The sequence below is a fragment of the Lepisosteus oculatus genome, chromosome 3 (genome assembly GCF_040954835.1).
Source record: "Lepisosteus oculatus isolate fLepOcu1 chromosome 3, fLepOcu1.hap2, whole genome shotgun sequence".
Classification (NCBI taxonomy): Eukaryota; Metazoa; Chordata; class Actinopteri; order Semionotiformes; family Lepisosteidae; genus Lepisosteus; species Lepisosteus oculatus.
The window spans coordinates 70,377,073-70,393,626 of NC_090698.1; the positions used below are offsets into that span (position 1 = coordinate 70,377,073).

The 16,554-nt window shown below is 44.0% G+C and overlaps 1 protein-coding gene across 2 annotated transcripts in view; it reads right to left on the reverse strand.

Annotated features, from left to right (window-relative positions):
• ssbp2b (single stranded DNA binding protein 2b) overlaps window positions 1–16,554 on the reverse strand; it is a 157,977-nt gene that overhangs the window by 111,095 nt on the left and 30,328 nt on the right. For both annotated transcript variants that reach the window (XM_006626515.3, XM_006626514.3), the window contains exons 2-4: window positions 6,763–6,835; window positions 3,501–3,562; window positions 1,018–1,102 (exon numbers count right to left, since the gene is read on the reverse strand). In XM_006626515.3, coding sequence (XP_006626578.1) covers window positions 1,018–1,102; window positions 3,501–3,562; window positions 6,763–6,835 — 220 coding nt within the window. The remainder of the gene's footprint in view (window positions 1–1,017; window positions 1,103–3,500; window positions 3,563–6,762; window positions 6,836–16,554) is intronic.

Here is a 16,554-nt window from a genome sequence, read left to right on the forward strand (position 1 = left end):
TGGAAAAGGACTCAAGATCACAGTTTTGTTCACACTGCACAAATTAAAATCAACCAGACCAAGATCCTTGGCACAACCTAACTGAGTCCACTGTTGACCACTCCCTTATATCTAATCAATTCCTTACAGGCAATGCCCCCTTTTTTTCTTCTCTGTGGGCTCATAAAGACAGCTGCAGTACATTCAAGGTGGTCTTCACATATCCTAGGATCTGCAATCTCAAACTTCCTGGCTTCTCTTTCTTTTTTTACTTACGGCACTACTACTCTGCAATGCACGTCTAAGGCACTCCCTGGTGGGGAGGTTGTCTACACACCCAATACATAATCTGTCGGGCTTTAAAAACACTACAGAACAAAAGGACTGGCTTCCTCTATCTGTACCTCTCTGTCCAAGGCTACCTACAGTCTTTACAATCTGGCTCGCTGGGAGCGTGAGATGGATGAGGGTGGGAAGGAGCACGTTGTATAGACCACCACTGTCTTCTTGCATTGCAGTGGAAGGAACGAAGGACATCTTCCTATAGACTACGTACGAACATCACTTTATAGGCTTCTCACAGCAAAAGGCTTGGCCTTACCACACTGAATGTCAAATAAATTAAACCCGAAGGCACAAACGAAATTTAATCCAGGCAAGCACAAAAAAAGCAAAGTAACTTGGCACACCTCCACCCTTCCTCTCTTACATTAATTACTCTTAATTCTTATATCTTTATAGCAAGCCACCATTTTTTGAACATTTTATTCCCCTTAACAAGGAGAAAAAAACACTGCGGCAAATTAAACATCAAATAATCACAGAGCACGGTAACTTTCAAGCTGGCAAACACCTCAGACAGTTTTCCTTCCAAGAGCACAAGCAACACCTTCCCCTGCAGGTAAGATGCAACACCTTTAAACTTCTTTAAGGTCAAGCAGCCTAATTGGGCTGGAATTGAGATGCTCAAATAAATTTAAAAAAAAGTCTTTGCAAGAAAAGAAACGAACAAGCTGCAGTGTCAACCGACATACTCACATAGTCATGAAAGGCCTTTGCTTCGCTGGAGTGCTCACAGGTCTCTCTCCTCTCCGGGGCCGCACAGTACAGATCCCAGAACACACTGCAATACAAACAAGTCTCAGTTCTAAACACACCTTTTTCCTCCAGTCCTGTACGTTTTGAATCTTGTTTTTCACTTTTGTGTTTTTCTCTATCAATGTGTACAGCATCCTTGTGTTGGGAGAGGTGCTTTATAAATAAAAGTTGTTTTTTATATTAGTAGTAGTATTTGTATTATTTGAACAGGACAGGTCTCGCAGAGATAGCTGCATATTTTGTGATGTTTGCATTTCTAGGTAAGGAATTGAAATTAAAAATCAGTGTTCTAAATATGCTCTTTTCTCAGCACATCATTCTTTATCAGGAAACATGGGAGGCTGTTTAGTACTTGCAATGGTGTAAAATAAGGAAAATAATTTGTATGAATGTCAGCGGACACAAACTTTCTCTCCAATTTGCTCTCTGGAGTAACAAACTTATTTTAAAACTACATTTGATTTTTTCAGCCTGGGTGCTTAACTGGGTGCAAAAATAATGTTTCTTTGCGTGCAGTGAATTATGTTGAAGAATCTGGTTCATTTCATACGTTGGATATAAAAAATGCTAGAACAAAGTGACAGTGGGTGAAAATACCCACTACAAACAAAATAACGAAACTCTTTTCTTATTCTGCTTTTTGTCGTATATTTTAGTCAAAATCTTACAGGTATTTTTAATCGTGGGGTAAAACAATTATATAATAAGAATGAAATACAATAGGAAACAAAGGCTCTACAGAAGAAACAATAAAAGCATGTGAAAAGAAAACTAAATACATGGGCTGTCTGGTTCTAGGCATGCAAATTGCTGCCCAGTTCTGAAAGGCAACATTATTCATCAGTTCTATCATTTAGTAACTTCCATCCTGCAGGGACTCTGGGAAGGCCTTCAGGAATCTAGAGCAGTCAGAGGGTTAAAGTGGACTATGAGGTGCAATTAACGATTTGTGTGAGAAACAATGAAGGAGAACTGTAAGAAGCCAGATAACAGGAAAGGGTGTTGGGTATTGGGTATCTTGGGTATCAAAAACATTAGTCAGAGAACCAAGGTCAGAGAATTCAGAAAATTACTGATTCCGTGCCTCATCTTCTCATCTGCCCTGAGAAACGCAAGTTTATTTGTATATAAGCTGCTGAAAACGTGCATACTGTGGCTCTCTCCTGCGGTGACTGCAGCGCTTTTTCAAATTGTTAGGTTTGAAGACAGTTCTACTGGGGAGTAATCTCTACAGTTCTAGCCTGGAGGGTGCACGCCAGTTGAGCTGTCTCTGAAACAGCTGCAGTCCATACAGTAAACCGAATATGCTCCACATTCCTGTTGTCCCGAGAATCATCCTTTTACCACTCCACACTGGTTTAAAACTCTGAAGAAGACAACAAGCAGCCGTGTGCTTGCCAGTGCTGAGTAACTGCACATTTGTTTCATGTCATTAGTGTACGAAGAAACCTTTTGAACAGAGCAAAAACACACTAAATGGTATTTGTAATCTTATAACTGCAGTCACTGCCACAGTTAAGTGTTCAAACGTACAGTATGCAGCGACATCATGCAGTGTTTAAAAAAATACAGCTGTCAATTCTACTTGAACATTTCTATAAGGTAGCATAAAAATACTGTATTATCTTGCTCATGAACATCCTACAATTTGCTGATCCATAAACCAATACACTGCAGACAGAGTGAACTAAAATTCATTTCGCTGCACACTATGTACTAATGATAACTTCAACTACTAGCATTCCAAAGGATCTAAAAGGAAAAATGCAAGATATGCACTCGCAACTGAGATGCTTTCTAGCAGAGTGTTTTTTTCTTCACAAAAGGAAGAATAATTCAGCTTTATGGCATGCAGTAAGATTCTTTTCACTTGGTACAAACGCTATCACAAGGAAAAGACGGAAACACTCCCACCGCTTCAAACTGTCACTCATATTGCTCTCCTGATGCCCCACACTGCAGGGAGGCTCAAGAAAGCCTGTCAGCACAGCCCAACACCAAGTCACAGTGGGTGGACAACACCACTGCTCAGAGATGTGCCATCTCAGCCTTCGTGCACCGCAGCTATCAAAACTCACATCGAGTGGAAAGTTTTACAGCAACGCTTTGCATTTCCCTTCCTGATTTTCTTAGCCTTCCAAATCAGAATAAAATCTACCAGCTAGTTTCGGCCACTTCTCCCTGCGTCTGCATCACATCCAGTAATGACGATCGACTGACTATCAGCAGAATTGCAGCGGATAGCTCCCATGAGGGAGAGTCATACTCAGGGTGAAACTTCACGCCACAAGCCTTGTGTTGGGGAGCAATTCCTATCCCTACGGAAAAGACAGGAGTGAGGCAAACACACAAGTGCTCAGTGAAAGAAAGGTGAGCTTTCTTTCACTGAGGAAGCGAGGAAATGAAGATGAACACGGACTTACCACCACCACGAATGAAGAAATCCAGGGGGCTCTCCTAGTGTGATGTTCTTCTCCCATCGTATCTTGAAGAAGTGGAAAAAAGTGAGTTCAGAGCAGAGCACTGCTGACCCTACTGAACAGCGTTCTTTTCTTTCTTTAGTCTTTATGCTTTTGGTACAGCAAGAAAACACTCATGAGGCAGACATACAACACACACCACAAACAATAAACAATCGATACCACTCTATACACAGCAGAGCAATAACGACTGAGCAGACTTAACAGGAAATACTTTTTAAAAAGGACACAAATGTTTTCGTTTTGGTAGAAATAATTTCACCCATGATCAAGTCACTTGTTCCTAACTTTAAATGAGTCATGTTGTTTCATATAACGTACTGTAAATCTGTTTCTATATCTTCAATAGGTCCTCTAGCCATAAGGAGAAAATAATAATAATACAAATTTGTAATGTAAAACCGATTTATTTTCAACTTGTACAGTATATATATAAACTCATGCCAAATCATTCACCTACCCGTGTGTTAGCATTAAAATTAAGTGTCAATGAAATATAACACATCCCTTTTGTAAAATGGATTAACATCACAGTTTGATATTACCAGCTCCATGTTTAGCACAAATTCATCCGCAATTTAACAATAAGGACCAAAACATAAAATAAAATAAGTTAACAGTTTCATCTGCACTTTGACTTTTTCTTCAAAGGATCCAGTGTGAATGACTGCACCCTGAAACACGGCAGGAATCAAAACATTCAAACACACGATACCTTTCTCTCCTCCCTCAACCGAAAAAAAATCCCTCTCCCTCCTTCATCTTATCTGCTGACGAACACTACAGTTTGTGTTCTTGTAACTACTGTAGCTGTTCCTGTGGAGGGCTTTTTGTACTGCTTGCACGCCATCTTCCATGTTGAAACACCTGGAACTACACACAGGGACCGCAGAGCCTGATCCCAACTCACTTCAGAAGCTGCTCTGTAAGGCCACAGATTGGTGGCCCAGTAGGTGGCACTCTTCCCTCTGGACCAGAATTCCCTAAACTAATGCTCCGGGTGTGGTGACTGGGGACACTGTGCTGTACTTCCGATGAGACTTTACATTTGCTGTCCAAAGAATGGGCAAAAGCCATCCAGAAACATAAAAATCGACTTTCAAGAACCGAGAGGGATTAAATCGTAACAGATTTTGGGAATCCTCTCTTCTGGGGAAGAAATTACGCTGCTAATACAACACTTCCTTGAAATACGGCAAGCTTAAAAGACACCCCCACCCCACACACAGCTCACACGTGGACGGACGTCTTCTGGCTGTGACTGTTGTTTACCAGCAGCACTCAAAAAGAGACTGACCCTTCTTAAGTGTTTTATGAACTGCGGCGCAAAAATAAAAGAAATGCCATCAGACATCAGCTTTTTGACAAATTGCTCACCCAGGAATCAAGCTCGTGAGGGGTAAATGCGTCTTTTCCGAGAATTTGCCGAGATACTGTGGAAACCCATCAAATATATACGGGAACACTGTAAATTTAAACACTTTACATAATTACAGCAAGGCAACATCCTTCCCAATACGACAGAACTGAAAGCACAGAGAGGGCTTGCTGTTCCAAGAAAATGACCCAGGAACTGCCAGAGCGAGGGAATTCACTGATGTGATCATTAATGTAATTACATGAGATATTATTACAATAAATTGTGTAAGATCCCAAATGATTGCACTGTTTCATTTTAATTCAAACTCCAGTGTAAAGGCACTAATGAGAAGACAAAGCTTATGTTTAATATTTAATAAGGCATAATTATAAACTTTATTTAAAAAACGGTGTTATAAAATACAATTTTATACTAGTCATGTTCAAATTAGGTTTTGGTGTAATGTAATTGAATGAGACAGCAGTATGCTGATGGTTTAAAAACTGTCACTGTCCCAGCCCCGGCCTGCACTGGGCTCAGCTCACAAAGCTCACCTGCCACAGAACAGGCAGACGAAAACTGCACAACCCTGCAGGGCAGCAGTAAGACCCGGGCGCCGCTTATGGGCTGCAACCAGCATCTCTCCTCTCCATCCCCACCAGATCAAATCCCGGCCAGTGCACTGGAGCGCCACCACTGGGGAGTCCCAGCCACAGCACATGTAGGCACAGGGCTCAGCCTATACCTGAGCTGGTGACCTCCAGGCCGTGCAGACAGCCCTCTGCACTGGGAAAATCTTCCTGCTTTTTCCATCTCATATTTCTATGGGTTACCCAACTGCTGAGCCGCTGGGTCAGAAAATATTTTAAGTAAAAATTCCACACATTGTATCTAATCTGATAGGGCTCTGTAACATGTCCAAAAAACATTTCCTACGATTAGAAACACAATAAGCATAGACCGGCCTAAGCAAAACATCAGGACTCACTGCTTCAGCCCTCCTAATACCTCATCGTCTGGCCTGTGTCTCACTCGGTCTGCAGCAAACTAAGAAGCCATTACTGCTCTCTTCAGTTTCCAACCTTCAGCATTTACAGGAGGGTTCTGTAGACTCTGTACACTAGCTGCAGGCCTGGGGATGGAGCACAGGCTTCTACCATAAACAGAGTTCAAGTGGATAATCATTTTTCAAACAATTTTAGTATTCACCCTTCAGAAGGAATGGAAATATTTACAGCCGTTTTATGTCCAAAGCACACCAGTGTTTATGCGGAGGCTTTCGGCTAATGGGCTCTAAACTCAAACTGAGGCCATCTCCCTTTCATCTCCCGATCTTCCGCTAAGTGAAAGCACAAACCCCCACTTGTTCCCCGGACCACTGTAACGCCTGAAATACCACGCAGGAGCCACAAGCGAGAGACTGGAGGAATCCGGAGGGTCAAATCCTCACCAGCGCATTCTTCTGCACAACTGCACGCTGTTCCCATTTAAAGACATTGGGTTTCCGCCTACAGACCTGACTGACCGAAACAAACAAAGGAAAAGGAAAGAAAACGCCGCAACAACCAAAAGCAAGAAGCAAGAAAACAAAAGCAGACACTGAGGCACTGAAAACTGGGAAAGGTTCTTTGAAAGTCACACTAGCTATTTTCTGTGCCAAAAGCATGTTTTGTAATTGTCACTCTCTGCCATCTAAATAAACACTAAACAAAACTGTGTTTACCCTTGTAGTAAAACCTTACATAAATTATTTAGCACCAAATGTAAGACAAAAGCACGATGCAGATCAGACATTCCACTTTCGTAAGTTCGCTCCACAAAAGACAAGTGTCAGATGAGACTTACCTCTGACAGAAAAGTCTGGGCAGATTTCTGGGCTCCTACATGGAGTAAGTATTCATACACGTAGAGCGCTAACCTGGAAGAGAACACAAATGGTGTTAATGGCATTAATGCTCATCTGCACTAGTAAAGGGGCAGATTGGAGCCCTGTAATGTCTAACAACTGGGAAGAAACTGATCCTCTAGGGCTGGTAAGACTCCAGCCCTTTTCAGTGTACAGGGTCCTGGTGTGGAGAGAGGACATGGCCCTGCAGCAAGAACCCAGGACAGACATCTTGCCTTTAACCTGCTTCCCCGAAAACGTCCACTTATCCTCTACCTATCCCCGTTTTATCCTATACAGGTTGTTGGAGAACCGAAGCCTATCCTGCCAAAGAAACAGGCACACGATGGGATGCACCTTGCCAGCCTATCGCAAGGCGCACACAGACACACACTCGCACACTCACACCAGGTCCCACCAGTATGTTAAGCCAATCACAACATACACCAGTATGTTCTGGGACTATGGAGGAAGCCCTTTGCGAACACACACGGGAAGAATGTACAAACTCCACGCAGGTCCAGAATTGAACCCGGGTTATGACTGGAGCTGGGAGGCAGCAATGCTAACGACTGCGCCACCGCGCCACCCCCCACCTCTCCAATCACGTCCCAGGAAATACGAGACCGACATGAAAATGCAGCAGTAAGCCGAGCACGCCGACAATAGCGCAATAGACCTCTGGAAAAGATGAGGCCCTCTGCTTCACGGACATGTCCGGCGGCCCACTGCACAGCCAGGGGAAGGAAGGCCAGCGGCCAGGAGGCCCCTGTCCCCAGCCGCGCCAGTTAATCAGAGCAGCCCAGAGGGAGCTGGGGCCTGGCGCTGCAGTACACTGCCCCTTCCCTTGCCCCAGAGTGGGAAGGACGAGCTGTTGAGAGCCTGGATAACCGGAGCTCCTTATCCACAGCCATCCCGCCTGGAAGGACAGGGGCCAGTCCCAGACAGAGCAGCAGCAGAGGCCCAGTCCCTGGGAGGCTCATGGTTCCGGCTTTCGGGTTCGATTGGGGAAACAGGTGCTTGAGGTGTTAAACAAGCAAGGGGCCGGTCTGAAAACGAGAAGCCTGGAGATTAGTCGTGAAGGACCCAAGGGGTGATGCTGAAGCTGGGTGGTCCATAAGACCAACCAAGGAAGGTCAAATCCTCCAAAAACTGTGAGGGCGAAGACACCAAACTGGAAGACTTCCACGGGTCCTCTTGTCAGGTTCAATCAGCCCTCTGTAGACTGACGCCCCTCCGTAGACTGACTTCAGAGACAGTTACCATAAAGCACCTGGAGCACTGTGCCGGCCCAATTCTGAATCTGGCTCTATTGAACTCCACGGACTCAGCCACGACTTCAAATGTACGAGATCAGTGCTTAAAACACACTCAGAACAACCCCTTCCTGATCACCTGGAATTAATCGTTGGTTTGCAAGAAACATATTCCAGACTCAGTTTACTTTACCATTGTATAACATACTGTACTGTATAATATCTGATAACCACATAATAATCTGAGTAATGCAAACCAGTGACAGCAGAGTGAATCTACTGTATAGTGGGACTGATAAGAATCAGGATTTTATAAAGGTTTTTTAACCGCCTAAATTCCATCCTAATGGACAGCAATATGCTCTATTTTCATAATTACAATTTTCTGAGAGGGTACGTTTAAAGATCCTATGGTCCAAGCATTCAGAATGAAATATTAATGCTATCTTGTGTCCTGTTGGTGTCTGCACAGTATAGCCATCACTATATACTAGTGGTCATGAAGTTCTTTGTCCAGAAGCACGAGTAAAGAAGCCTTCAACATGCAGAGAGAGCAGTGAACAACACATCAGAAGCGGAGAAGTAGATTTCTACTCTTTTTTAATTTCTAGTCAGATTGAAGACCAGGAAATTTAATTAAATCAAAGCATCAGAAAGTCCACACACGAGAAGAGGTCATACAACGTCCTCAGACATATATGGTTCTATTTTTCTGTAGTTCCAGAGCCAATCCTGGCTGTGCTGGAAACAAATACACTGGAATTCTACAAGTCTGAAACCTGATTGAGCCTACAAACCTAACCTATCCTGTGCAGGTATCTGGGAGGTGGGTAGAAACTGGAGTCCTCTAAGGAACTGCAGGTGAACACAGAACACTTTACTGCAAGGAAAGATAAGAATAAAGAAATAACTAGCGCTTTTACGATGGGTGCAGTGTCACCAACTAACTCAACTTATTTAGCCAAACTGAAAAACCAAAAACTTTGGACTGAGAAGAATTTAGACAACCATTCCTTTAATTTGGCATCTGACTGGGGTCACTGGCAGCGTGGTTTGTTATGTACAAATCGTACCGTGTGCACATAACGACAGTGCCTCACAAAGAGCTGAGCAATGGTTCCACATCACGGCAGAAACTGTTGTGAAGTTAACTTGGACCACAAACATTCAAGCAGATGTGATGCAAACATATCTGAATTTATGAATAAACACCCCAGAGATGGACAGAATGGCTGCTTCAAGGTATCACAAATGATCACACCAATACTGACTTCTGCTTGAAGTCAATGTGTCCTAATACAAAGAATTGTATGTGTCCTGTGCAAAGAATTACTTAAAAATAAATCTGTACCTATTCATGTTAATCCGACTAGAACAATTACAAATCACTTGACTGTAAATTAAAAATAATGGTTGTGGCTTTGCCATCCCAGTACTTTCTGAGGGCCCTGTATAAACAGAATTCAAACTAACCTAAACAGAGAAAAATTGAAAAAGGGCTTGGAATGCACATCACATGTTTTGTTTTCATTAGTCTTCTTCTGCTTGACGTCTATAGCTGTGCCAACTTGACCTCTGCTGCACCGCTGATAAAACCACCCATAAATCCTTCAGTACACACCAGTCTGCCTGCCTGCTTCACCTAGCACACACTCTGCAGACAGGCTTTCAGAGTGTTCATGCAACACTGTTCCCTCTAAGCTGGGAATATCAATTCCAACTTCTACTATCAAGACTAAAGTTCACTTTGGATTTGTGCAGCACACTTTGCAAGCAAAATAAACATGTTTTTAGCAGCCTGAGAGGTGAGCCTAATCTCCAAGCACAAAACCTTCAAAGTCAACAGCATTACAAACAACAGTCTAGAACGTGATCTGGGCAACGAAAGCACAAGAAGCACAAAAACCTGCTCCTTACTGCATGAAGCCGCACACCTGCAATGCTCTCGTCCGAGCAGAGCCTGCCTGACAATGTGTGAACAACAACACACAAGAGGACAAACAATCCAGGTCTGATCAAAAAATAGAAGTGTGACTACTGGTTTCAGAAAGGGCTGCCCTGACAGAATGTGGTTCTCGGCAATGAGAAACGGCAGCGGGGCACTGTAGGAGAGAGAGAGAGAGGGAGGGAGGGGGAGAGGGCAGGCTGTGCCAGCAGGGTTCGCCTGAGGCCACAGGCCTGCGGGACGTGCCTGCCTGCTGCTGTTCCAGCGCGAGGTCTCGGACGGTCATGGGCCCTGCCACACCTCAGCAACGGGCCCAGTCCTTCTCCTTTGTTGTCCAATCAACCCCCCCCACAGAACATAGCAGGCCAGAACTGAACCACCACGGCCAAGAATTCATAAAAACATCTACAGAGGGGCGTTACAAGCTGGCAGCGAGAGGATAAAGACTGGCTGTGCTGGCAACGGCAGAGACGCTCGTTGATACTGAACAGCGAGCCCCCATACCCTTATCAAACCCCCCCCGTTCGGTTTCTTGTTCCTTATCCTTTCTCTTTTTGTTCATGTACGGTTCTTGCGTTCAAATGGTAAAAATCCTTCCTTCAGAGAAGCAACAGTTCCATTCTGAAAAGGATACCTAGCTATAATCCTAAAAGAAACAAGAGTGTCTAACGGCTTAGGCACACACTTTCAGCAAATGCGTAAGGAAGGGCACAGTGCAAAACACTTGTCTTAGTGCCAGGATTCAGGATTTTCCATCATTCCTAAGCAAACAGAAGAAGTGTTAAAAATAACACAAAACGCAATTCAGAGTGACTGTCTAAAACCATGGCTTTCAGGCAGGTACACATACCATGTTTCGGACCCGTGTTAATGTTGTTCTTATTACCTCTGCTGGACTCCCCCTGACGAATGTGCAGAGGTATGGATCAGAAGTTAGCCCAGCAGTAACATAACACACAAGTTAGCCACCTAAAAAAACACAGACGTACAACTGAAAGCCCAACCATTTTTATCCGACATAATTATACACCCAAAGAAACTGTCGCCCGCTCTACCCAAAAAGCATAACTTCTCGCTAAAGATCATCTTTCACACAGGCACAGCCGTGAGGATCATTATGAACAGCACCTGTGCTGCTCCTTACCAGAGGGCCGTATTTTGCCACACTTCCTCCTGTGCAGAAGCACTGCACATTCTTCAGCTCTACATGGCTGCTCCAGGCCCTGCAGCCTGTTCACTCTGGCCTCCTGGACAGAAGCTCGATTCCACTGCACAGGTGCACATTTTAACTACGACTGATGACTTACGGGGCGGCAGGGCGGTGCAGTGGTTAATACGAGCACTGGGTTCAATTCCAGACCTGGGGTGCTGTCTGTGTGGAGATTGTATGTCCTCCCCAAGTTCATGTGGGTGTCCTCCGGGGGCTTGAGTTACTACCAGCATGTCTTTCGACTGTGGGAGGACAAACTGGCTCCTGTAAACTGTCCCTGGCGTGAGTGTGTGCGTGTGTGTCTGTGTGGGCCCTGCAACAGACTGGCGTCCCGTCCAGGATGTGTCTTGCCTTGCACCCAATGCGCCTTGGGATAGGCCCCGGGCCTCTGAGACCCTGGATTGGATAGGTGTTTACTGGAAGTGATGAGATGATTAAATATTTTGAACCACTGGACGAATATACTAATCTACTAATAGTCTAAAGCCTCTATGGCACCTATTGCAGTGAAGATGCCTCTCACTCCAGCTCCATCGCTCTCTCAGCTGCACAGAAAAACCTTTGATCCCCCCCTGCTCCAGTGATTTGTTTATTAAATCCCCTCCCGTGCTGCTTGTCTCCCTAGCGTTAACCAGGCTGGGCCTCCGAACGAGCCCTTCTCCCGGGCCTCAGACGGTCCTCGTCAAGCCTCCAGTTCTCAGCCGAAGGCCCCTATTCAACAGCCAATCACCCAGAAAATCACGAGCCGAACCAGTGACCCCGACAGCGCACCTCCTCTGCGGCTGACCCGCTGGGAAGCATATAAAGGGGTAAATGGAAACTTGTGTGCCTTCCTGGCAACAAGCAGAGGCTCTATATCCAGCTGACTCGCTGTACAGTGCCTACACATGAGAGACCTGCTTCATCTCCATTATTACCATCAGATGATGGACTGGTGCCACTTCTGTTTGGGCAGCAGGTTTCGTGTCGTCGGCCCATTCTGGACAAAGGGCGTCACTAGGGATTAGGTCACTAAGACTCCTTACTCCCTCACTATCTGTCCCATCAGAACAAGATAAAAACTAGCAGGGCAAGCGAACAAAACTGGCAACACGCCCCCGGCGAGCCCAGCGTCACTGCCCTGCTCCCAGAAGCAGGTCAGGCTTGCTCCTGCCGTGCCGGAGGCACATCCAGCGGACCGCTGCCGAGGGGGAAGACGGAAGAGAGGCGCAGCTCCCAGGGCTACACGGCCCAAGATGGTCTGTCACGCTGAAGTCTTTCTTCTGTCCAGTTTGAACTTTGTTGTACCCGAGCCACGCTCCGCGCTGGAATGCCTTTTGCGAACGCGAGCAAGCCACCCACCAAGAGGGGCAGATGTGTCTTAACGCTGGTTTTTTTTTTTTACATCTCTGGTGCACGTGCACGGGACAGAGCTGACAGAAAAGCGCTGTTCCTGGGAAGGCCTGACGCTGAAGGCTCAACCACATCATCAGGGGGGACCAGGAGGGACGCGAACAGCAACGCTCCAGTTGGCAAGCGGACAAAATCCGCTGTCGTGCTCAATGCAGTCATTTAATCCGAATAACTGAATGAGTGGCACAGCGTCCTGCTGGGAATGCAATTCACAAGACAGAAGAGATGAAAACGGAAACAGAAGTCCCAACGACCCAGGGCAGACTGTCATGAAAAGTGAAGAAGCAGAAGGGAATGACATGGTTTGAGGAGTCAGTAGCCCTGCCGATGAATGCAATGCACTCGGACCCCTCTGGACTCCACTGCTGTTGAAGCTGAACTGCAGCCTCCCACAGCCACAGCCACAGGCTGGAGTGAGCCTTCAGAGCTGTTGCATGCAATCTCATTCAGCACATCTTTAAAAGACACTCGTCAACCCACCGACAGGTGAGCTTTCATTTGAAATGGAAGGCGAAGTGCAGTGAATAATGACAGAAAGGAAACTAAAAAAAAATCTTCGCTATGCTGCTTTTTACAACTGAATACTAAAATGTACAGTAGGTGCAAGTATGATACTATATGACACTTGAACTATGGGATATTCTGCAAAAAAAGGTTTAATAATTTGCCCAAACTGGCAAAATTGTACAACCTGTAAAAAACACATCAAAACGATCAACTATTTAATTTTGTGGCAACGTTTTTTTTTTCCTCCAAGAAATGTGTACTGTGCAAAGTAAGAACACAAATTTCACTAGGTTACAGTCAGCTGCTAGACAACTGAAGTATCCATTTCTCTTATAACCTCAGTCAGGCAGTGAATCCCAACTTCTCCTATTTAGAAGAACATATTCTCCCCACTGGAGGGTTTAGTGTTCCCTGCAGGAGTACCGAGCGTCTGAAGCAGGCTGCTCCTGGTCCGTTTACTGACAATGAGCTCCGCAGCTCTTCCTGAGACACTTCAAATGAGGCCTGGGACGAGACAGGAGGGCTCACTGAGCTGCACAGCCGAGCTGTACAGTGGGTGCATCAGGGCTCTGTTCAACATCTGCAGGCCAGTTCCTCACAGCAGCTTCAGCTCCAGCAGCTGCTGGCAGATGTGCGAGCGAGGTGACATCATCGGCCACGTGCAGCAAAACCTCCTCGCACACCGCGCTCCACGAGCACCTCTTCTGCTCCAGCACAGAGCAGCTCAGTCAGAAGAAAGAATGACCTGGATTCCTACAGAATCAAGACCATCTTCCAAGTGACACGCTGTGGTTATTGTACATTCCAGCTCGTGTTTTTTTTTCCGCCCAGATCATTCTGTGTATGAGATACATACAGCATATACTGCACACACACCAAGAGGCATTAAAACTGCAAAAACTAGTTTTGAAACCATTTGCATTTGTGGGGTTTTTGATGTTTCGCGGTATATAAACTAGTCAAAGTTACATATGTGACAATGATGAGCTCTAACTGGTTGAAACAGATGTTTGTATAGTAGGTTAGCCTTTAATTTTTTTAGCATTAAAAACCACCTCAGTGGTTTGAAGCGGCAAGAATTAATCTTTATTCCCATATATTTTTATTCTTAATTACCTGGTTTAAGAGCAATAATTTAGAATAAACAATGGCTGAACACTCTTTGGAAAACAAAAACAATCTCTGTAACCTAGTTTCTGCATTACACAATATTTTGTACACAGTATTTTAATACAGATTAAAAAATAAATTAAAAAATCGCTAAATAATTTTTGTACAGATTACATTTTGATGATCCTGCACCATCAGTATACCAACATATAAACACATGACCAAGAGCTCCCATGTTAGACAACTAATCAGTACTCGGTTCTTAGCATTTGTAGCGGAGTCTGCGTAGTTTTGCTTATTAGAAACTTACCAGTGTAGATGTATGTTTTTATATTGTGGCTTACGCACAAATTATGGTTTGGGTTTTTTAAACCAGGTAGGTTTATGATAAAACAATGGAAATAACAATTATCATAATTGCACGAAAAAAGTCATGTTTCCAAACACGTGAAGTCTTGTTACATCATGACTTTTTAGGTGGTTTCACAACAAATTATTTTTAAAAACATTAAGCAAATTAAGGGTCTGTAGACTATTAATAAGATAGCAGTATATATATATACAGTATTTTCAGCAGCAAATAACATTATCGTAATATCTACTGTGTATTTATAGATTGTTAATTATTTTCTTTGTTAATAAATCATCTAGATAACCTTAATTTATAGCACACATTAGAACTGCAAATTGTATAAATAACCTTTATTTATTCAGCTTAATCTAAAGCATTACCAGCATGACTCGGAGGAGCCCTACGACAGAACAGGCAAGAGTCCATAGCCCATATACACTGGTCCTACTTAATTCAGCAGTTAGCGCAGTCAGTACCTGTGCACCACACATTAATGAATCGGTCTTAACAAATCTTATCAATGAAATCTGTACAAAGTCAATCTAAACGAGGACTGAGAACAAGGAACCTCCAAAGCGTGATTCTAGTTAACATGAGCACAGTGTTAAGCTTAAGGTTAACAGGTTTTAACCAATGGGATAGTGATTTAAAACTGGAATTGCAATAAAAGAAATAAACATTAATACAACACAGGCATGATCTTGAAACCGGGATCCTGGCAAAACCTGTCCTAACCAAGACCAAACTGGACCTAATTAACAGTTTCCATCTGTGACGGAGTTAGAGGAAATGACTCATAAAAATACATTTAAATAGAGCATTTATCCCGAAGGATTTCTGATAGCTCCTTGTTGCCCATAGCTGCCTCTTCACTTCACTACGCAGCAGAGGAGAAACACAGGAACAGCTGACTGTCTTCTGAAATCATCAGAATCACTTCACTTGAGCACAGGTGGGGGCTAAAATCGTATGATTTGGAAGGCAGTTGGTTACACCAGAGCTAATTTACCATTACTCTAACTATGGGGTGTGTATACTTATCCAACCCATTTTTCTACAGTACGTTCTCATTTTTACTTATCAGGAAGCTTGAGCAGCGTTTGTTTTTCACTCGGAGGTCATGTGTTACAATGTGTAAAGGCAGGTAAAAGTGAACTCTGATTTAATGCATCCTGATTTGAGGCTGTTAGGCCACAAAACATTTCATGTTGAAAAAGGTGTGTAGACTTTCTATAGCCACTGTACATTGAAGTACAATTCTTCTGTGGGTGTTGAAGAAAAGTTGACATTTTCATGCCCACACACAGAGCGTTTATCTCCTTGGGGGTTGCCTCTGTAAAAGTTGTCTAGCTAGAAGCTGAAAAATTTTATTCTAATTTAGGTCATTTGGATGAAATGACATTGTTTAAGGGGTCTTTTCAATCTGTAGAAACATGTCTGAGGCACACATTACAGCCAGCAGTAAAATTATACTACAGGGAAAGGGAATGTGCATGATCAAGCCACACGAATTATGTATGCTGCACAATTTAGCTCTGTATAATATTGAATTTAATTGCTAAAACACAAGCCAAACTGCTAGGTGCTACAATGAAATAAGGTTTCAAGTGGCCTCAATAAATATGAACTTGACTGCGGTCTCAAATTCTTCAAAACGGATGAACCCTCCTCAAAGACAAATATGCTCACCGACCTTTCAGTCACTGCGAGAGTTTTGACAGTGACTTGGCAGCACTGCCCCAAAACTAGGAACAGTAAAAACACACTCAAGTACCACTCAAATTCTGCTGTGCTTAGATTCACCGTATATTATGTGAGCATTATTTTTCTTAAGCTTGTGGATTTGTCCTTGGTACTGTGAGCATTCAAGGATATCTCAAAGACCCAGCACAAGAAAAACAGCCTTCTTCCAGCACACAAGTGTTCCATATGCAGCATTGTGCTGCTCTTATAAACGTGCGTGAAAAATGCGTGGCCACT